Here is a 23,853-nt window from a genome sequence, read left to right as displayed (position 1 = left end):
ACTTCTAGGCATGGTGTCTTCATGCATAGCCATTGTTCCAAACGTAAGATTATACATGCGGCCTTTACAACAGTGCCTAGCAAAACAATGGACACAGGCACAGGGTCATCTCCAAGATCTAGTGTTGATAGACCGCCAGACACACTTCTCGCTTCAATGGTGGAATCCTATCAATTTAAACAAAGCGCGGCCATTCCAGGACCCAGTGCCTCAAGATGTGATCACAACAGATGCTTCCATGATGGGGAGCACACCTCAACAAGCACAGCATACTGGGACAATGGGGCAATCAACTAAAACAATTCCACATAAATCATTTAGAACTGTTGGCAGTGTTTCTAGCATTAAAAGCATTTCAACCACTAATAGCCCTCAAACACATTCTTGTCAAAACCGACAACATGACAACAATGTATTATCTCAACAACGAGGGACACACTTGTCACAACTGTGTCTCTTAGCCCAAAAAGTTTGGCATTGGGCAATTCACAATCACATTCGCCTAATAGCACAATACATCCCAGGCATTCAGAACCAGTTGGCCGACAATCTCAGTCGAGATCATCAGCAAACACACGAATGGGAAATTCATCCCCAGATCCTACAGGATTACTTCCAACGCTGGGGAACACCAAAAATAGACCTATTTGCAACAAAAGAAAACGCAAAATGCCAAAACTTTGCGTCCAGGTACCCACACCCTTAATCAAAGGGCAATGCGTTATGGATCAGTTGGTCAGGGATATTTGCTTATGCTTTTCCCCCTCTCCCACTCCTTCCTTATCTGGTAAACAAACTAAGTCAAAACAAACTAATTCTCATAGCACCAACCTGGGCTCACCAACCGTGGTACACAACACTACTGGACCTATCTGTAGTACCTCACATCAAATTACCTAACAGGCCAGATCTGTTAATTCAACACAAACAACAGATCCGACATCCAAATCCAGCATCGCTCAATCTAGCAATCTGGCTCCTGAAGTCTTAGAATTTGGGCACTTAGACCTTACACAAGAATGAATGGAGGTCATTAAACAAGCTAGAAAACCTACTACAAGACATTGTTACGCAAACAAATGGAAAAGATTTGTTCATTACTGCCACAATAATCAAATTCAACCACTACATGCTTCCGCAAAGGACATTGTAAGCTATTTATTACACTTACAAAAGTCTAAGCTAGCATTCTCTTCAATTAAAATACATCTCACAGCAATATCTGCCTATCTGCAGATTACACATTCAACATCGCTTTTTAGAATCCCAGTCCTAAAAGCATTTATGGGGGGATTAAAAAGAATCATACCCCCGAGAACACTACCAGTACCTTCGTGGAACTTTAATATTGTATTAACACGACTCATGGGACCACCATTTGAACCCATGCACTCTTGTGAAATGCAATACTTAACTTGGAATGTAGCCTTTCTAATAGCTATCACATCACTTAGAAGAGTAAGTGAGATACAAGCATTTAATATACAAGAACCCTTTATACAAATACATAAACATAAAGTGGTTCTCCGTACAAATCCCAAATTCCTACCAAAGGTTATATCCTCATTCCACCTAAACCAAACGGTGGAACTCCCAGTCTTCTTTCCACAACCAGACTCAGTAGCCGAAAGAGCCTTCCATACATTGGACATAAAAAGAGCACCAATGTATTACATTGACAGAACAAAACAATTTTGTAAAACAAAACAATTGTTCGTAGCCTTCCAAAAACCTCATGCAGGTAATCCTATATCCAAACAAGGCATTGCCAGATGGATAGTTAAATGTATTCAAACTTGCTATATTAAAGCAAAAAGAGATTTACCTATTACACCAAGAGCACATTCCACTAGGAAAAAAGGCGCCACAGTGGCTTTTTTAGGAAATATACCTATGACAGAAATTTGTAAGGCAGCCACCTGGTCTACGCCTCATACATTCACGAAGCATTACTGTGTAGATGTGCTAACACAACAAGCCACAGTAGGACAGGCTGTATTAAGAACATTATTTCAAACAACTACAGGCTAAGCCACCGCTTTTGGGGAGATTACTGCTTATTAGTCTATGCACAGCATATGTATCTGCAGCTACACATGCCATCGAACGGAAAATGTCACTTACCCAGTGTACATCTGTTCGTGGCATGAGACGCTGCAGATTCACATGCGCCCTCCCACCTCCCCGGGAGCCTGTAGCCGTTAGAAGTTGAATAAAAACTATAAATTTGTAAATAAATATTATTTTAATACACATTATGTACATACATACCTACTCCATTGCATGGGCACATTTATTATATTCACAACTCCTACCTCACCCTCTTCGGGGAAAACAATCTAAGATGGAGTTGATGCCCATGCGCAGTGGAGCCGAAAGGGAGGAGTTCCTCGGTCTCGTGACTCGAAAATACTTCTTCGAAGAAAAACAACTTGTAACACTCCGAGCCCAACACTAGATGGCAGGATAATGCACAGCATGTGAATCTGCAGCGTCTCATGCCACGAACAGATGTACACTGGGTAAGTGACATTTTCCATATATATATATATATATATAGGGCCATGAGGAATCCACAGGTAGCTAGTGTATCCACCAGAAACAGCGTTACCGAAGGTAAGTAACTTGCTCTTCTGATGGATACAACTACCTGTGGATTACTCACCTAATGAATAGTCCTAAAGCAGTACCACCTCGGAGGAGGGTGTCCGTCTGGTCATTCCAAGTACTCATGCAGCATAGACCGCGCAAAATGACCATCCCTCCTCACCGCTGAATCCAAGCAATAATGCTTAACAAAGGTGTGGAGGGAAGACCAAGTTGCGTCCTTACAAATGTCCGCCACTGGAACACCTCTAGCCAGGGCCAATGTGGTCGACTTGGCCCTGGTGGAATGGGCTCTGACCCCCTCAGGAGGATCCTTCTTCGCCAATGAATAACATATCTTAATACAAAGAACGACCCACCTGGACAGCGTTAGTTTGTGGACAGCCTTCCCCTTCCTCTTTCCCACGTATCCAATAAGAGTTGGTCATCCAAGCGGAACTCTCTCGTCCTGTGTATGTAAAAGCTGAGAGCCCTCCTAGGATCCAGTAGATGGAGTCTCTCCTCCTCCTTAGATGGATGCAGAGGAGGGTAGAATGTTGAGAGAGTGATGGATTGTCCCAAATGAAACTGAGTCACTACCTTGGGGAGGAAAGCCGCCCTGGTCCTCAGAACCACTTTGTCCTTATGAAAGGTTGTAATAGGTGGGTGAACAGAAAGCGCCTGAAGCTCACTCACACGTCTAGCCGACGTGATGGCCGTCAGAAACACAGTTTTTAGAACTAAAAACCTTAAAGGGCAAGAATGAAGTGGCTCAAAAGGAGAGCCCATCAAAAAGGTTAACACCAGATTTAAATCCCACTGGGGCATGATAAACGGAGTGAGAGGAAACCTACTGGTAAGCCCCTTCAAAACGTCAACACTAAAGGGGATTTGAACAAAGAGTGTTGATCAGGAAGACTTAATAAGGCCGAAAGAGCCAAAAGATAGCCTTTGACAGTGGCCACAGCGCAACCTCGCCGCGCCAATGACAAAGCAAACATCAATATATGACAGATGGGCACTTAAGGGATTAATTTGTCGCTCTCCACACCAATGAACAAATTTAGCCCATCTTCCCGCATAGACAGGCTTGGTGGAGTGTTGCCGGGCCGATAAAATAACTTCCACCACATCCGATGGGAGAGAAAAGGAACTCTGATTGCCCCGTTCAATATCCAGGCATGAAAGTGCATGCTCTGGAGGTGGGGGTGTAGAACCTGCCCCTGCGACTGCGAGAGGAGGTCTGCCCTGTGAGGGAGACTGAGCGGAGGGCACAGTGAGAGTTGGAGTAGGTCTGCATACCACACCCTTTGTGGCCATTCCGGAGCTATTAGAATGACTTGGGCCCGGTCTTGGCGAATCTTCCTGAGAAACCGAGGAATCAAGGGTATGGGAAAAACGCATAAAGCAACTGGCCGCACCAGGACATCTGAAACGCGTCCCGCAACGCTCCCTGCATCAGATACTGAAGGCTGCAGAACAACGGGCAGTGCGCGTTCTCCAGAGTGGCAAATAGGTCTATCCGGGTAAAACCCCACATCCGAAAGATGTAAAGAACCAGATCCGGGTGAAGACGCCACTCGTGATCGTCTGAGAAGAGCCGACTGAGACCGTCCGCACGCACGTTTTGAACCCCGGCCAGATGGTTTGCTATTATGCAAAGCCGATGGTCCTGTGCCCAGGACCAGAGCTGCAGAGCCTCTCTGCAGAGAAGGTACAACCCTACTCCTCTCTGCTTGTTGATGTACCACATCGCGGTTGTGTTGTCCGTCAGGACTTGAACCGACTGTCCGCAAAGGACAGGGAGGAAGGCCTTGAGGGCCAAACGAATCGCCCGCAGTTCCAGCAGATAGATATGAAACATCTGCTCCACTGGAGACCAACGACCCTTGATCTCCAGGTCCCCCAGATGAGCTCCCCACCCCAAAGTGGAGGCATCCTTTATCACTGTGGTCACTGGAGGAGGCAGCAAAAACTGCTTTCCTTGAGACAGGTTGCCGCCCGCAGCCCACCATTGTAGATCCGCAGCAGTGTCTCTGGAGATCTTTATCGACTCCTCAAGATCCCCTCTGTGTTAAAACCACTGCCTGCGGAGGCACCACTGAAGAGCCCTCATGTGCCAGCGTGCATGAGTGACCAACAGAATGCAAGAAGCGAACAAACCGAGCAAACAAAGGACCTTTTATGACCGGAACAACCGCTCCTTCTTGAAACATCGGAATCAACTCCTGAATGTCCTGAATCCACTGTGGCGGAGGAAAGGCCCGATTCAATGTAGTGTCCAGTACTGCCCCAATGAATAGGAGGCTTTGAGAGGGCTCCAGGTGAGACTTGGCAACATTTATTGAAAAGCCCAGACTGAACAACAACTGGGTTGCCAGCTGCAGATGATGCAACACAAGCTCTGGAGACTTGGCTTTGATCAACCAATCGTCCAGGTAAGGGAATACCGCTATCCCTTTCCTTCTGAGGTCTGCTGCAACAACCGCCATCACCTTCGTGAAGACCCGAGGTGCGGAAGTAAGACCAAAAGGAAGGACCGCAAACTGGTAGTGTTGTGACCCTACCACAAAAAGTGCGACTTGAGAATGGGAATATGGAAATAAGCATCCTGCAAGTCGACCAACACCATCCAATCCTCCTTGTTCAACGCCATAAGTACCTGTGCTAGAGTCAGCATTTTGAATTTCTCCTGCTTGAGGAACCAATTCAAAATCCTCAGGTCCAAGATAGGTCTCAAACGACCATCCTTTTTGGGGATCAGAAAGTACCTTGAATAACATCCCTGACCCCTCTCCTGCTCGGGAACCAACTCCACTGCACCTTTTGACAATAGGGATAGATCCTCGTGTTCTAGCAACAGGAGATGATCTTCTGAACATAAGGAAGGACGGGGAGGGAAGGGAGGAGGAATCTCCCGAAAGGGAAGGGCATAGCCTTTCCTTACCACGCTGATGACCCAGGAATTGGATGTTATGGACTCCCACATGGGAAGAAAAAGAGACAACCTTCCCCCTACCTGAGAGGCATGGGACGCGATGGTGAGAGGACTAGGGCTGCTTTCCCTGTTGCATCCCCCCTGAGGAAGAGGAAGGGTGCTGATGCTGGGTGGCCCCTACCCCGCCCCCTAAATGATCTATAAGGGAGGCTTGAAGACTGCTGGCCTACCTGCTGCGATCTCCCATCGATCTCTGAAGCCCTTCGTCCAAAAACTCACAGCCGCCTAAAGGACCTAAAAGGGGTCGAAACAGCCTGCAGGCCCAAGGATTTAGCAGTGGCTCTACACTCCTTAAAGCGCTCTAACGCAGAGTCCGCTTTAGAGCCAAACAATTTAGCCCCATCAAAAGGCAAGTCCAAGAGCGTGGCCTGAACATCCGATGAGAATCCAGATGTGCGCAACCAAGCATGGCGCCTGGTGGCAATAGAGGTCCCAATGGCTCTAGCAACAGAGTCCGCGGTGTCCAGCCCTGACTGTATGACTTGGGTAGCTGCTGCCTGGGCATCCGAGAGGAGACCATGCAAGTCTTGGGGCATGTACGGTAACGCTGTATTTGCCGCATCCATTATTGCGTGAATGTATCTGCCAAGGATACACGTAGCATTAGCAGATTTCAATGCTATGCTACACGCGGAGAAAACCTTTTTGGCCGACTGGCACACCAGGAAAGGAGCCAGGAACAGATCGAGAAGAATAGGATGCCTGTACGACCAGACTCTCTAGAGATGGATGTTTAGAAAGAAATTCAGGGTCTCCAGGTGCTGACCAATACCGTCTGGCCACAGACCTGCTCACTGCCGACGAAGAAACCGGTTTCTTCCACACCTCTCCTATGGGATCCATGAGAGCTTCATTGAATGGTAACAATGGATCCGCAATGGCCGTGGCAGGATGAAGCACCTCCGTCAGGATATTAGTTTTAACTTGCGCCATAGGAAGGGGGAGTTCCAGGAAATCAGCAGCCTTCCTGATGACGGGATGGAACGTGGCTGCTTCCTCAGTATACTCCCCCTGGCGAGGCCAGATCCCACTCTGGGGAAGTATCCAGTCCACTGGCCGTATCCAACCCCTGAAACTCACTCTGGGGCTCCGCAATATCCCCCTCCTCAAGGAGCTGCCTCTGGTACTCCCTCTCCTCCAACAACCTGAGGACCTTCCTCCTGGACCGCAATTTGGCCTCCAACCCCGGCGTCGACATGGAGTGTAACGACGTCGGAGAGTGGTGCAGAGAAGGCGTCACCACAGGATCTCAGCATTCTCCCGACGCCGTAGATGGATCCATTGGCGCCGTGGACACACAACCTGCACCCATCTACTCCATACGGCTTCGGGACTCCTCCAACTCACCGGACACCGCGTCAAAGGCCTCTCCCTCGACGTGCCGGGCTAGTGTCTCCTGCCGGACAGAACGGCATAAACGGCGTCGGCCTGTATGGAGCCGGAACGCCTAAGTTAAAGCCGGCGCACCACCCCCCGGAGCCATGTTCTGGAAAATAGCAAACATGGCATTAGGAAATGCTGCCGGATCCGTACCCGGAGCCAGGAATGCAGGATAGTCTTGAGGAGCCGGCGCCGGACTCGAATCCGGAGCGCCTGGAGGTGCCGGAGAAGCATGTTGACTCTGAGTCTCCACCACCTCAAAGACCAACGGTGCCAGAGAAGACTGCGGAGTCAACGGTTGAGGAGACACCGTCGGGCTGACCTCCCAGGACTTTCGGTGTCGGGGTGATGGAGACCTCGACTCCGACCAGCCTCTGGATCGACGCCTGGAGTCACGATGACGCCGCTTCATGTGACTTGACTACCAAGACGATGATCTATGGTGCAGTTTTCTCTCCTTCTTAGCTTTTGCTAAGAACAATTTAGCCTCACGTTCTTTCAAGTCTTTCGGGTTCATTTTTTGGCATGAACCACATTCCTGGACGTCGTGTTCTGAACTCAGGCAATAAAGACAGTCGTTATGGGGGTCAGTCACTGACATCTGACCGCCGCATTCCCTGCAGGGCTTGATGCCCGACTTCTTCGGGCCGACATGTCGACAAAAATACGAAGTATCCCTTCTGAACAGCAAACGATACAGGTAGCTGGAAAAGTAACCGTTATCGAAGGCATGGAAAAAAGGGAACTGACGTCAGCACGCCGGCGAGGGCCTCTTATTGCCCCAATAATGTCAGGCGGAGCCGTGTGGAGTCAGGCAATTGTGACGTACTCGCCGACGTGTAGAGCTGGAGAGAAGTTTCCGTCGAATGCTACGCATGGGGAGAATTCATTAGGTGAGGAATCCACAGGTAGTTGTATCCATCAGAAATTGTCTAATATTTTTTTCAAAAGTTTGAAAGTGCACATTCCCTTGGAGACCTTGGCAACTTAGATTTGAGGTTGGCTTTGGGTATTTTCCATACTTTCAGCAATGTATACAGTGCAGACCTAGCCAGAGGGGCAGCGTAGCTGTGTGTGTGCGTTTTCATAAAAAGTTAGTATTTATCGTGCATTCAGCAGTTGGAATGGTAAAATGCACAGAAGAAAAGCCTTGTTAGCAGGCACAGCTTTTGACTTAATCCATTCTTCTTAAATTAATGTGGAAGCCTTGAACCATAATTTAGCCATGAAAACTCGAGGGACGTTTCTAGTGTAAAAAAATAAAAAAAAATTGACTGTTTGAGACCTTTCCTAACTGCACACCAGAGTTGTTAGTTTTGTCTTTCTTCCTTGCAGACCTTGATAAACAACTTGTCAAGTTCCACAAAACTTTGAAAGAAGCCCTTCCGACCAGCGACTGGACCCCTTTTGAGAAATCTGGTGATTTGCCTCCAGAGCGTGCGGATATTGTGATAGTTGGTGGTGGAGTGATTGGGTGGTCTATTGCCTACTGGCTGAAGAAGTTGGAGATGGTTCGCGAGGGTGTTAGAGTGCTGGTGGTGGAGAAAGATCCCACGGTAGGTTTTGTTGTATTCTCTGTTCTAGTGTCAGTTTTCATTAAAGTCTCTGGTCTTTTATGTAGGTTGATTTTAGTGATACATTTTATGTTATGACACGAATTACCAAGGCGGAGTAGTACAGATTGAAATGCAGAATCCCATCTTTCCATTTGTTAGAATTCTAAGGTGGGAGTTATGGCTTGCCATGCAAGCAAGATGACTGCCCAAGAGAGCAAATCCTGTATAATAACTGCTGTTAACGTGCATGTTAGGGGCTGAAAACTGCAGTTCTCTTCCAGGGCATCTCGCTCAATCGAAACAATTGACACTCCCAACAATCGCAGACTATGTCTAGGCTAAGAAGTTCACATTTTACTTTAATTTTTAAAATGAAAACATTCACTGTCATATCAGTCACCATAGAGTACTGACTCACTTCACACATTCATTGTGTCTGACTCTGCTATCGGTGTGCAAGGCCGATTTTGTAACATGGGTGATTGAACCGATTCAAGTTCAAGTTTTCGAAGGGAAAACCTTTAAAAAATAAACAGCTTTGGGGAAAGGTAGCCGCCTCATAAGACAAGATTTTATTGGTCCTTGTGAGGCACGCTTTGTGCATCGGTGTAGTAGTATTAACTGTAAAAGGAACTGTGCAGCTGACCAAGAGACAAAAGCTGTGAATCAGACTGCCCGAGTAGCAGCCTTAACTAGATCTCAAATGAAGTTCTACACATATCTTTACAGCCATAAATCCAGCCACGTAAACTGGGGAACCTGCTGCAGGTTTTCTTCCTAGATGCTCCTAAACTCTTAATTGAGAAACCATTGCGTTCGTTATCACAAAAGGAGTGGGGGACGGAGTAATACCTAATAGTCTGTCTAGTTAGTTTTAATCAAGAAGCATGTGAGGGGTTGGCTTCTGCACATACAGGGATAAAAGCTACCATAGCCATGCTACAGCAACGCTATTGGTGGCCTAATTTATTTAAACAGAGTAGGGACTATGTTAGACAGAGTGCCATTTGGTAGCAAATTAAACCCTCTACTGTTAGAAAACCCTCACCAGCTCCCCACATGATCTCCAATATCCCTTCTGAGTCATTTATTTGGACCATATCGGTCTCTTAAATTTGGCTAACTTATTTAAATACATATTGATAGTTATTTGATGCATGTTCTCAATTCCTATGGTTTTGACCACAGAGAAATGCAAATTCTTCAGCAGTCGCAAAAGATTCGCAGTGCCTTGTGTCAGTCAGGGCAAATCATTCAGGTAATGGTCCTGCGTTTGCCTCCAAGGCTTAAACGGATTTAATGTCTGTTCTGGGAGTTTGTCTGCAATTCAGCAAACCGTTAGGAGCTGAATAGAATGGTGTTGTAGAGATGGCTGATGGCGTAGTTAAGTAAGTTTTGACTGCTAAGGTGTTTAGTGATGTCTTAGTTGATACCATAATTTGTAAGCCGTTCAGAGAGCATTGAATAACTTGCATAGACGAATATAGGGAGGAATCACTCCATACAAGGTTCTCTTCAGAGTTCCTATGTTAGATAATTCTGTAAAAGTGTCGGTTGAAGATGAATTTGACTTGGAGCAATAGTGAATGTTTGATAATGTATATAAGAAGGGAGAGACAAGCTGTCAAACACAAACCACTCTGACGCCACCACCTGTGAAGAGAAAGTCATTACTGCTGCCGATGGGTGGGGTCCCAAAGTTGGGGATCTCGTTTGGGAGAAAATCCATGACAAGGAACCTTTTGAACCTTCTTACACAACAGACCACCCTTTGCTGTTCTTGCAGTAAAAGACAACAGAACTGTTATCATGCCTCCTTTGCCTGGATCAAGAAGCAGCAGACAGGTGTTTATCGACCAACAAAATGATATTGCTAGTCCTCTTAATCCATCCGCCGCAGACACTAATAAGGATTCAGACTAGTGTCTCCCAGCCTTTACCTTCTCTGGATACCATACCACCTGAACAGAGCAGTAACATTTCTAGCTCAACTTCTCAGCCAGAGATGTTTGAGCGTTACACACTACGCAGAACACTGAATGTAACAAACACAGCTGATGCTGCTGACGTGACAATTGATATCGTAGTAGACCATTGTCTACTACGATATTCCACATGATGCTCCTTCATTGAACTGGTACCTTTTTTGAGAATTCTGGGGAGCCAATGATTCCGAAAATGACTCTGGATATTTCTCTGAAGATTTTTCAACCCCTTTTGCAGTCACTCATTGCCAAAGACTGCTTTGTGCCTGTCAGTGGTTTTGTGGCACTCATGATTTCTCCGTGGTCCTGTGCTTAGATTCACATTATGTGGTTGTCAGTGATATTCGTCGTTCTACTGCTACTCAGCAGACATTTTGTTCCTATAAGAACAATTGAATTACCTGTGGTTCGAAAAACTATAGCCTCACTCTGCATCCCACAAAACCTTAAGAGGTTTTGTATGCTGCAAACTTTACAGCCTATCCTGTGCCAGCAGACATAGCCTTGGAAAAGCTCCATATCAGATTATGGGACCCACAGACATTTCAATTGCCTCGTGTGATAAAGTTTTCAATGAATGATGTTATACCTGGTTCTCTTCTGATGGATACAACTACCTGTGGATTCCTCACCTAATGAATACTCCCATGGCGCCAGCATTCGACGGAAATCTTCTTCCTAGCTTCTGCACGTCGACGTCACTCTAGCCCGCGCGACGCCTTCTGACGTCATACAGGCAATAAGAGGTCCTCGCCGACGTCAGTTCCCTTTTTTCCGTGCATTCGAAACGGTTATCTTCGAGGGAGCTACTGTTACTTTCGTAGTTACAGTGTATTTTCTGCTGCGTAGTTCTTCTCTGCGGTAATAATGTCTCAGAGAAAGTCGGGTTTCAAGCCCTGTCGAGAGTGTGGGGGCAAGATGTCCGTTACAGATCCTCACTCCGACTGTCTATGGTGTTTGAGCTCCGACCACGACGTCGCGACTTGCGATTCATGTCAGCACATGAATCCGAAGGCCCTCAAAGAACGTGAGGCTAAACTATTCATGGCGAAGTCGAACAGAAAGGAAAAACATCATAAAAAGTCTTCTTCGCCAAGGTCTCATCGGCGTCCTCGAGACTCCTGGCGCCGTAGAGATTCACGGCGTCATTCCAGCAAGGAGACTCGTTCAAGGTCGCCTTCGGCTCGGCGTCGGAGAACTTGGGAGGTCAGTCCCACGGTCACGCCGCATCCATCGACGCCGTTGCCCTCTCCGGCGTCACCGACTTCGCCTGGACAGGCGTCTGTGATTGAGGTGATGCAGCCTCTGGTGTTGTCTCCGGCGTCGCAGACGTCGAGGTCGGGGTCGCCTTCGATCCAGGCACCCCAGTATCCGGCTTTTCCCACCCCTGGAGCCGATAGTACCGCATTCCTGAATGCGATGTATACCATCTTTCAACAGATGGCTCCAGGGGGTGCTCTGGCTGGTCCTTCGGGGCCTTTGGCCTTTTCATTGGGTGATCCTGCGCCTCTACGGCCGGCACCCTTAATGCCCTTTCTCCCTTTTGGGAATGTGGGCTCGGCGCCGGTGGCCGCTCCGGTGGCTTCAGAGGGATTGGCCCCAGAGGTTTCCATCCCGTCGACGTCAGGATTTCGTCCTGTGACTCCGGTGGGTCCATCGGCTCCAAGATCTCTTCGTCCTGCTCCTTCAACGGCGCCGAAGCTGCCTGTGGCGCCGGACGCGGCGTCTGATACTTCTGGAGATCGGCACCGATCTTCGACTTCGGCGGAGGCCATGTCGACTCCGCGTATCGAGCAGAGACTACATTCGAGGAGGCGTGCTCTCCGTCTTTTGGTACAGCAGGAGTACCAACGAGTCCTGGAGGAAGGAGAGGTTGAGGACTCTGGTGATGGATTGCATGGTCTGGATACGGCCAGTGGGCTGGATACTTCCCCTGAGTGGGACCTTTCATCTCCAGGGGAGTATACGGAGGAGGCTGCTACCTTTCACGCTGTGGTAAGGAAGGCAGCTAACTTTCTGGACCTGCCTTTGCCGGTGGCAGAGGCGAAGCAGAATTTATTGACGGATGTATTGCATCCGGCCTCTGCTGCAGCAGAGCCTCTCTTGCCGTTTAATGAGGCTTTGCTTGATCCGGTGTTAGAGGTGTGGAAGAAGCCAGTATCTTCCTCGGCGGTTCATAGAGCTGTGGCCAGGAGATATCGAGCTGCACCATCTGACCCTGGCTTTCTTTCTAGACACCCTACGCCGGAGAGCTTGGTGGTGCAAGCCTCCTGTTCATCGAAGTCAGCGCCTGGATCTTTCCCGACGGTACCTGGAGACAGGGACTCCAAAAAGCTGGATGCACAATCCAAGAAAATATTTTCATCTTGCAGTTTGGCGTTGAAGGCCACCAACGCAACTTGCATTCTGGGGAGATACATCCATGCTCTTATGGACGATATTTCATCTTCATTTACGGAGCTTCCCCAGGGACTCTTGGATGTTGTCTCTGACGCCCAGGCTGCCGCAACCCAGATTATCCAGTCTGGGCTGGACACGACCGACTCGGTGGCTAGGGCGATGGGCACGGCGGTGGTGGGAAGGAGACAGGCCTGGCTCTGTAATTCAGGGTTATCTGCGGACGTGCAGTCGACCCTATTGGACCTCCCGTTTGATGGGGACAAACTGTTTGGAGCCAAGGCAGATTCGGCCTTGGAGCGATTTAAAGAGAGCAGGGCCACAGCCAAATCGTTAGGGCTGCAAGCTCCTTCTTCCTCTGCCTCTTCCAGGTTTTTCAGGAGGTTTCGTGGATTTGGGCGTGGCTCTTCCTCCTCTTCCTTTCGGGGGAGATGCCAGCAACCCGCCTCTTCCCACCCCTATAGATCATTTAGAGGGAGAGGTAGGGCCCGCACCAGAGGAGCCTCTAAACAGCACTTTGCCTCTTCCTCGTCCTCTGGAGGGGTGCAGCAGGGAAAGCAGCCTTAGGCTTCCACCATTTCCCACTCACTCCTCTCCTGTAGGGGGAAGGTTACGGCATTTTCTCCACAAGGTGGAGACTATTGCAACGGACACTTGGGTTATCAGTATTGTGGGAAAAGGCTACACCCTTCCCTTTCGGGAGTTTCCGCCCCCCATCCCGCCCCGCCCATCTTGTTGTTCAGAAGAACACCTCCTGTTGCTAGAACAGGAGGTTCAAGTCCTCCTTTCAAAGGGCGCGGTGGAGTTAGTCCCAGAGCAGGAAAGGGGTCGAGGTTGTTACTCAAGGTACTTCCTGATTCCCAAGAAGGATGGTCGGTTGAGACCGATCCTGGATCTGAGGATCTTGAATTGGTTCCTCAAACAGGAAAAGTTCAAGATGCTGGCCCTAGCACAGGTGCTTTTGGCGTTGAACAAAAGATTGGATGGTGTCTGTCGACTTGCAGGACGCTTATTTTCATATCCCGATACTCAAGTCGCACAGGAAGTATCTCCGGTTTGTGGTAGGGTCGCAGCACTATCAGTTTGCGGTCCTCCCGTTTGGTCTTACTTCAGCACCTCGAGTTTTCACGAAGGTGATGTCGGTGGCTGCGGCAGAGCTCAGAAGGAAGGGGATAGCAGTATTCCCTTACTTTGACGACTGGTTGATCAAAGCCAAGTCTCCGGAGCTTGTGTCGCATCATCTGCAGTCAACAACCCAGTTGTTGTTCGACCTGGGCTTTTTGGTGAACGTGCCCAAATCTCACCTGGAGCCCTCTCAGCGCTGCCTGTTCATAGGGGCAGTACTGGATACAACATTGAATCGAGCCTTTCCTCCGCCTCAGCGGATTCAAGATATTCAGGAATTGGTTCCAATGTTTCGAAATGGAGCGGTAGTTCCAGTCCTCAAGGTCTTTCGTCTGCTCGGTCTGTTTGCCTCCTGCATACTGTTGGTCACGCATGCTCGCTGGCATATGAGGGCTCTTCAGTGGTGCCTCCGAAGGCAGTGGCCTCAACACAAGGGAGATCTAGAAGGTGTGGTCAAGATCTCCAGAGATGCTGCTGTGGACTTGAAGTGGTGGATTGCGAGCAACAATCTTTCACAAGGAAAGCCGTTCGCGCAGTCGCCACCAGTGGCCACGGTCATAACGGATGCTTCCACTCTAGGGTGGGGAGCTCATCTGGGGGATCTGGAGATCAAAGGACTTTGGTCTCCATAGGAACAGATGTTTCATATCAATCTGTTAGAGTTACGGGCTGTACGTCTGGCTCTCAAGGCCTTCCTCCCTTCCCTTCGTGGTCAGTCGGTACAGGTCCTGACGGACAATACTACCACGATGTGGTACATCAACAAACCGGGAGGAGTAGGGTCGTACCTTCTCTGCAGAGAAGCTCTTCGACTATGGTCCTGGGCAAAGGACCATCAGATTTGCTTGGTAGCAAATCATCTGGCCGGGGTCTTGAATGTACGTGCGGACAGTCCCCGTCGCCAATTCTCGGCCGACCACGAGTGGCGTCTCCATCCAGATCAAGTCCGTTTAATCTTCCAGATGTGGGGGTTTCCTTGGATAGATCTGTTTGCCACTCTGGAGAACGCGCATTGTCCGTTATTCTGCAGCCTCCAGTATCCGGTGCAGGGTACATTGGGGGATGCGTTTCTGATAACCTGGTGCGACCAGTTGCTTTACGCGTTTCCCCCCCATACACTTGATTCCCCGAGTATTGAGGAAGATTCGCCAAGACCGGGCCCAAGTCATCTTAATAGCTCCGGATTGGCCAAGGAGGCTGTGGTACTCCGACCTTCTCCAACTCTCGCTGTGCCCTCTGCTCCGTCTCCCTCTCAGGGCAGACCTCCTCTCGCAGTCGCAGGGGCAGGTTTTACACCCCAACCTCCAGAGTCTACACCTACATGCCTGGAGATTGAACGGGGCAACCTGAGTTCCTTCTCTCTCCCGCCTGATGTAGTGGATGTTATATTAGCGGCCAGGCGACACTCCACTAAATCTATCTACGCTAATAGGTGGTCTAAATTTGTTATGTGGTGTGGAGAGAGACCGATTGATCCCTTACATGCTCATCTGTCTGACGTTTTGTCTTTTGCTCTGTCTCTAGCGCAGAAAGGTTGTGCGGTGGCTACCATTAAGGGTTATTTGTCGGCTTTGTCAGCCTTCATTTGTCTTCCAGACCAACCATCGTTATTTAAATCCCCTATTGTTCTCAGATTCTTGAAAGGTCTTCTAAATAAATATCCTCCAAAACCATTCGTTATGCCTCAATGGGATTTGTCCTTGGTCCTCACTTTCCTTATGGGGTCCCCTTTTGAGCCTATGCATTCTTGCCCCTTAAGGTATTTAGTTATTAAAACAGTCTTCCTGGTGCCTATAACATCTGCAAGGAGAGTGAGTGAGTTGCAAGCCTTATCAGTAAAACCCCCTTATACAACTTTTTATGGGGATAAGGTGGTGTTGAGGACCAAGGCTGCTTTCCTCCCGAAGGTTGTTTCACCTTTCCATTTGGCCCAGACAATTACTTTGTCCACGTTCTATCCTCCGCCTCATCCTTCTAAGGAGGAAGAGAGACTACATCGCTTGGACCCAAAGAGGGCGTTAAGCTTCTTCATTGATAGAACGAAGGATTTCAGGCTGGAGGATCAGCTGTTCATCGGATACGTGGGCAAGAGGAGAGGAAAGGCAGTCCACAAGAGAACACTCTCCAGGTGGGTTGTTCTTTGCATTAAAATCTGTTACTCTTTGGCAAAGAAGGATCCTCCTGATGGCATTAGAGCTCATTCCACCAGAGCTAAGTCGGCCACTTCGGCCTTGGCCAGGGGTGTTCCTGTGGTCGAAATCTGCAAGGCCACAACTTGGTCGTCCCTTCACACTTTTGCGAAACATTACTGTTTGGACTCTGAGGTCAGAAGGGATGGCCATTTTGCACGGTCAGTGCTGCAGGATTTCTTGGTTTGACCATTTTGGCACCCACCACCGGGCGTGGTACTGCTTTGGGACTCTATTCATTAGGTGAGGAATCCACAGGTAGTTGTATCCATCAGAAGAACGAGTTACTTACCTTCGGTAACGACTTTTCTGGTGGATACATTAGCTACCTGTGGATTCCTCACGGTCCCACCCGCCTCCCCGATGCCTTTCTGGTCTTACCAAGTAATCCTTGAGTGCGCTCCTCTTGGTCTTCAAGGCTGCAATAGATTTTGTATATATGGATACTTGTGTGTGTGTGTGTGTGTGTGTATATAATATATATATATGTATATAATATATCTTTTTGTATATACATGATTTGCATATATTTGTTTGATTTAAAAAAAAAAAAAAAAAAAAAAATAGTTATATTAAATCTACAGCCATTTTATTGCAATGTTGTGTGATTTACAATGTTATGGGATGTTGCCTTGCTCTTTCATTGCATTGGGTTATTATTCTCATGCACGTAAACAATTTTGGTACTGACGTCGGCACGTCGGCGAGGACCTCTTATTGCCTGTATGACGTCAGACGGCGTCGCGCGGACTAGAGTGACGTCCTCGTCGACGTGCAGAAGCTAGGAAGAAAATTTCCGTTGAATGCTGGCGCCATGGGATTATTCATTAGGTGAGGAATCCACAGGTAGCTAATGTATCCACCAGAAAAGTCGTTACCGAAGGTAAGTAACTCGTTCTTTTAGAAGATTGAGACTGTTAAAATAATTATATCTGATTTACAGGCATATGCTACTTGGAATAATAAGCATCCTTATTTAAATTCAGCATAATACAAATAAATGTATTGTTATCATCACTATGCAACTTATTTCATACATAGGACTAACTGTCCTAGAGAAATATACAATTACACACAATGGGAACATTGTGAGGCTCCACCTCCTGAGAGCCATTTTCTGAAAGAAATTACCTTACTTTCAGTGTTAAGTAGTCAGTTAGCCTTTTATTTTACACAGAAGCCACAGCAATTTCCGAAAAACCTAATCACTATCCACCAAATGATTTACTCCACGGAATTTAGTCAAAACCTGGCTATTTGAGGGTATGGGTATTGGAAAGCAAATGTTGATGAGAAGAGCATGTGGGAAACCAAACTCTTGCAGATTCAATGTAGTGAAGCCATAGCGAAGCCCAGCAAACTACTTACCTGGGATTTGGAACAATAATGGATTTAAAGAAACCTTCTATTCCCCAAGTTAGTCTGACTCTGTTCAGTAACTGGCAAATTCCTTCAGACATAAATAATGTGATACTAAATGGAACGTATAATTAATCAGTCTCCTGTTGAAGATTTAGCCTTATGGGCTTATAATTCTTAAACATGCATGCAGTGTTTCCTTTACAACACTCCTGGACCCAAACTTAATCGTCCTGATCTCCTTTTTTAAATACACTAAATACACAAAACACCTGTAGTGGTTACCACATATAGTGTAGGCAAATTAGGCCAACAGTGGATAGAACACTCTAGTTTCCCTGCAGTGAAGGAATACTCCTCTATTAATGAAAATATGATATTTTCTAAGTGTCTTCTGTGATCACTTCCTCAAAGAAATAAGATTTCTTGCCACAGGAATATATGCCACATACACCAAATTAAATATTTTGAAAAGGAAGCTGCATAACGAATTGGGCAACTAGATAAGGAAAACATACAAACAGTGTTTAAGGTTATTGAAATGGAATGCAACACATTCTAATAGAGTGTACCCGCTAAATCACATTTTGCCCCCAGCCGTGGACCTCATGAAAGGAGATCTGAAACTGTTACAACAGACAGGCTCAGTTTAAAGCTATTATACAACTAAAGCTGGCATTACAAACACTTCAAGTTTAGTGCCTTTGCAACTTCTTAATGAAGCAGCTTTATTCAAACCATATAATTTGACATTCATGCAAAAAACAGTGGCCAAGAAAGAACTCATAAAACTCTATTAAGTTAGAATAAATTGAAGATGCACCATTTACAGTCAGTGTCACGCCACCTATTACCTGGTTAACACATGAATACTATTTCCCTACCCATAACAGCCTTTCATTTTCATGATTGTCAAAAACAGAAATCAGTTTGGTTGGCATGAAATTATGCACAATTCACAACTATTCCATTCATGGAAATTACCTTTCACCCACATCCATTCAAATGAAAATGAAGATGGCACTGTATATATCAGTTTAGAAAAATGCAGAAATCCACTTGGACACTCCCTTTTGTGCAACTCCATATCATTGCATAGAGTGGGTAGCTCTTTGATGCCAGGGATAAATTGTGTTTTATCTGTATACCCTATGATCTCTATTCCCACACACCATGAACTTCTGAATAATATTTCTCATTTATTTTTAACAAATGTTCCTTGCTGTGGGTTGGTACTGGGACAGCCATACCAGATAAAGGTTTCGGAAACAATACAGTGTTATGGAAAGACCTTGTATCCTCCGCCTAGCAATGTTGTTAGAAACATCTTTTGGCCTAGTACAAGTATGAAATCTATACGTTTTGGTGACTTCAACAGACTGTTGTCTGTTCTCTTAGAAAAAGAAGCCCCTTTGACTTTAGGGGTTGAAGTTTATAATCTGCAGACAGCCAAGGCGGCTACAGAAATTCGGCAGCTGCTAAACAGACCACACCTGACACATTTTGCAGATATTGTGCAAACAATATTTAGTTCATCTGTAACAACTTGTGTTAGACATCTTTTTAAAAACATTGGATCTGGTCTAGGTACTGGATTTAAAGCAGCATTTAAATGGATTCCATCATTTTATTTTTTTTAATTTTCTGTTCTCCAGCCTTTTTGGAGGATTTCCAATTATAATATTGCCAATCAGCAGGGATATTGTCATCATTCTCTTGTTCCTCCAAGGTAATCAGCAACATGGAGTACCCATATCCAAATGAGAAAAGTTGCAGAGACTTTAGTACGCTACCTGGGACATGCTCGACTATCTGAACTCGGTGAGAACTGGATGCTCACCTTTCGTAAATTTAATGCTACACAACAAAAGTCTATCTTGTAGCGCTTAACCTGTCTGACTGACATCTTGGACTTACATCTGGAGCAGCCCCAAGTGGCTTATCTTGAAACGGATTTGATCTTACATCCTCTATATGAGCACAGGAGCAGTGCCAAACAATGCACAGGTCCCTTTCATAGGATGCTACCTATGACGGAGCAGTATCACCAGTGACACTTCAACACAGCTCTTGACAAATGGCTTGAATCATTGTTATTTTTCGAGCCTCCTGGGAAGGAGCCACAACCAGCATCAAGTGCCTCAGATAAGCAACCAGTTGCTGGTCCATCAAACACACAGACTATTGTCCATAAACATGCTTTTCACCCGTATCCTACATATGCACCCGACGATGTCAGCTTATCCTCTGAGGAGTAAACGTAAGAATTAAGTCGACCAACGAATCATGACCTCTATCCATCATATGTACCACAAAGCCTATACGAACTAAGAAATGAAAAGAAAATATTTTTTTCTTTATTGATGGACTTTTATTTATGCCTTTTTTATACTGCTTATTTTTTATCTGCCCTAGCTACATTATAGCTGGTATATTTTTTGCCCAACACGCTTAACATGGTTTGGATAGCTTATGAAATATGGTTTTACTAGCTGTAACACACGGATTACAATTATTCATGCTTCGCTATGTTAACTATATATTATCTCATGTTTACTTGTTTTATTTCTCTTTTTTGTCTGCAATGCAAAATTGGTTTTTATATTATAAACACTACATATAAATGTTTCAGACATGTATCTGATCCTAGATAATAATGGACGGTAACTTGAGATAATGAATTTCTCTACACATTAGTTACATTCCTACTGTTTAGACACGCCCCTGTAATGTCACATGCAGCCATTCTAGCCAGGGATGACTTAAAGTCTCAAATGTCCAATTCCATAGTGTGTAGGCCTGACTCCATCTTGGTTCATGGAGATCAGCATCTTCCTTAATTTTGACAATGGAAGCATCCATATTTCCTGATCTAAGCAGAGACATGTCTGCCTTTTAACACAGATGTTGCCAGACCTTCTTTCTAGGTATTGTGATATAGTCAGCTTCTTTGATTGACATAGATACAACATCTAATACATTTGTCTGAGTCAAATGCCTAAACCTCATTATGTCAAGGTTAAATTAGAACACATACAGACATAAGTAATACTTCTGTGTCAATTAAACATTAACTAGGTTCTTGAGGGGCGACAATACTGAGTCTTTCACATTAATTGCTGGTGTGTTGAACCAAGATTCCCTGTGGGTGGGAGAATACACCTTGTAGAGTTACACCAAAGTCGTAACTTAAGCATCAGGGGGGACTATACTGTGCTGTGTGCTGACTATGTCCTTCTCTACAAGAGCAATCCACAGAACACCGGCACCATTTTATGCACATGCTTGAACTCCACAGTAAAGCTTCAGGTCTAAAATTAAACTGGACCAAGTCCACATTTGTTCCAGTTAAGGGCGACCCCGGAGAATTAGATTGGTGGTCCCACCTCATGCTATCCCCTGAGAGTTTTAAGCACCAGTGGGTCCTTGTATCCTTAAGTCCAAAATAAACATGGAACCTTTATCTTCATCGACTCATGGACAGGGCCCATAGGGAGCTGGACTGATGGCCAGTCCTGCTTATGTATACCTTGGGCCTTGTGAGCGCATATAAAATTAATCTTTTCCCCAGGTGGTGGCATTTTTATTTCTTGTTCTATATATTTGTCTTTACAGGCTAACACTTTCCGTGGTTAATACTCTCCCAGTAGTACTAATTCAGCTCACATTTGAAGGCCTACATGATTCTGAACACACAAGCATTGCAGACCTTGAGTTGCTAAACAATTTCAGAGGACATTTTTAAAGGGGATTATTTTAGGACATATGGCCTGATGTTACCCTTGTGACTTACGCTTCACTTCAAGACTATTGAACACATCTCTGATTTTCATTGGTTGTTGGTCTCAAGTGGAATGTTGAGTCCACTTCAACCTCTTGGAGCTGAGGGTAGTCTTTTAGGTTTTACCTCATTTTTAGGGTGCATTTAGTGGAAACTGATGCATTCCATGACGAACCATACTTGCTCACAGGAATACCTGAATAAACAAGAAGGTGTAAGCGTCTCTGTAACAGCACTCTCTAGTGCATGTATTCATCCTTCCTTAAGGTTAAAGTCTGCAGTACGCATTTCCTCCAATCCTGCTTGTCCAGAATGTTTTTCAAGAAATAAGACTTCATAAAGCCCAAGTGAATTTATTTGTGTCTGGGTGGCAACTTTGATTTCCCAGCCTTACACAGCTGGCACAGGAAACAGTCAATGAAAGCTTCCCCTGATGTAGGATCTTCTCATTGAAATCCAGACAGATTGGTCAATACATGATTTCAGTCTTTCGACTTTAAACCTTCACACTTAAATGTCAGGTTCTTAACTTTAGGTATGTAAGACTTACTGCAGATGTTATTGAAATATTAAAACAAAAATGGACTATCTTAAATGTCAACTTAGTATTGCACTATGCTCTTCATTCAATGTTCTTGTTCATTTAACAGTTTGTATGAATGGAAATGGATCTGTCTTTTGGTCTTGATTGCGTGGTTCCTCCTAGTTGACAGTGGAAGGAATGGTTACATAGATGGATTAGTTTGGTCGAATCAGAATTTAGCAGCGAAGAGAGCAGAGGTAGCTTCTTTTGTATGGTGGAATTGTAAGGACATTATCTGATCACAGAAAATGGATTGAAATATTGACTAATGGTTACACAGGCAGTGCTTGGGAAGCTATAATTGTATCTTGGAATGTTAGTGATCTGGAATAATCCTTGTAGCAGCACGGTTTGGTTTCCTGTCTCAGTAGCCTAGTAATAAATATTGTTTTCCTCCAAGAATCTGAGCAGCTGTGTTGGAGACGTGAGTTCTTTGATAAAGCCTGGTGGCAGTTTTTTCTCCGATTATTGCAATTGCTCTAAGATATTCACCACTGGGCTGGATTTACTTTAGGCCGAAATGTGTTTTTATTTTAACCCCTTCGCTGCCAGGCCTTTTGCTCTCCTGTGTTAAGCCTTTTTTTTGACTATTTGGGGCAGTTTGCGCTTAGGCTCTCATAAGTTTTTGTCCACATAAGCTATCCACGCCAAATTTTCGTCCTTTTTTTCCAACATCCTAGGGATTCTAGGGGTACCCAGAGTTTGTGGGTTTCCCTGGAGGAGACCAAGAAATTAGCCAAAAGACATCAAACATTTCTTATTTTTTATTTTTTAAGGGCTGCAGAAGAAGGCTTGTGTTTTTTTCCCCTGAAAATGGCATCAACAAAGGGTTTGCGGTGCTAAAATCATCATCTTGCCAGCTTTCAGGAACAGGCAGACTTGAATCAGAAATCCACATTTTTCAACACAATTTATGCTTTTTACTGGGACATACCCCAGTTATACTATTTTTTTGTGCTTTCAGCCTCCTTCCAGCTGGTGACAGAAATGGGTGTTAAACCAGTGATGGATCCCGGACAGCTAAACATTTTTGAAAGATAAACAAAATTCTGAATTCAGCAAGGGGTCATTTGTGTAGATCCTACTAGATTTTCCTGCAGAAAATAACAGCTGAAATAATAAAATATTGAAATTCAGGTGAAAAAACCCAGCCATTTTTCTCCATGTTTTACTCTATATCTTTTTCCTGCAATGTTTGATTTTTTGACAGAAATATACCGTTATGTCTGCTGGACTCTGCTGGTTGTGGGGATAAATAGGGCTTGTAGGTTCATCAAGAACGCTAGGTACCAAGAGCCAATAAAGGAGCTACACCTTGCAATGGGTTTTCATTCTATACCGGTTATACAGCAATTCATTTGCTGAAATATAAAGAGTGAAAAATAGGTATCAGGAAAACCTTTGTATTTCAGAATAGGGTGTTGAGAAGCAGTGGCTATTTGCACATCTCTGAATTCCGGGGTGCCCATACTAGCATGTGAATTACAAGGCATTTCTCAAATAGATGTCTTTTTTTTTTTTTGACACAGTCTTACTTTTGGAAGGAAAAAACGTAGAGAAAGACAAGGGGCAATAACACTTGTTTTGCTATTCTGTGTTCCCGCAAGTCTCCCGATAAAAGTGGTACCTCACTTGCGTGGGTAGGCCTAATGCTTGCGATAGGCAACGCAACGTGGACACATCACATTTTTACATTGAAATCTGATGTGTTTTTTGCAAAGTGCCTAGCTGTAGATTTTGGCCTCTAGCTCAGCCGGTACCTAGGGAAACCTACTGCATTTTTAAAAACTAGACACCTATGGGAATCCAAGATGGGGTGACTTGTTCTCTCACCAGGCTCTGTTACCCAGAATCCTTTACAAACCTCAAAATTTGGCCAAAAGAACACTTTTTCCTCACATTTCGGTGACAAAG

The 23,853-nt window shown here is 45.6% G+C and overlaps 1 protein-coding gene across 5 annotated transcripts in view; it reads left to right on the top strand.

Annotated features, from left to right (window-relative positions):
* FOXRED1 (FAD dependent oxidoreductase domain containing 1) overlaps window positions 1–23,853 on the top strand; it is a 942,813-nt gene that overhangs the window by 111,010 nt on the left and 807,950 nt on the right. For 4 of the 5 annotated variants that reach the window (XR_011201503.1, XM_069224511.1, XM_069224512.1 and 1 more), the window contains exon 2: window positions 8,300–8,520. The exons of the other annotated variant lie outside the window; for it this stretch is intronic. Coding sequence is in view for 3 of the 4 variants with exons in the window: in XM_069224511.1 (XP_069080612.1) it covers window positions 8,300–8,520 (221 nt within the window). In the remaining variant the exon portion in view is untranslated. The remainder of the gene's footprint in view (window positions 1–8,299; window positions 8,521–23,853) is intronic. 5 annotated transcript variants of the gene reach the window in all.

The sequence above is a fragment of the Pleurodeles waltl genome, chromosome 3_1, assembly GCF_031143425.1.
Source record: "Pleurodeles waltl isolate 20211129_DDA chromosome 3_1, aPleWal1.hap1.20221129, whole genome shotgun sequence".
In the NCBI taxonomy this organism is placed as follows: domain Eukaryota; kingdom Metazoa; phylum Chordata; class Amphibia; order Caudata; family Salamandridae; genus Pleurodeles; species Pleurodeles waltl.
This window is presented reverse-complemented; position numbering and strand designations above follow the sequence as displayed.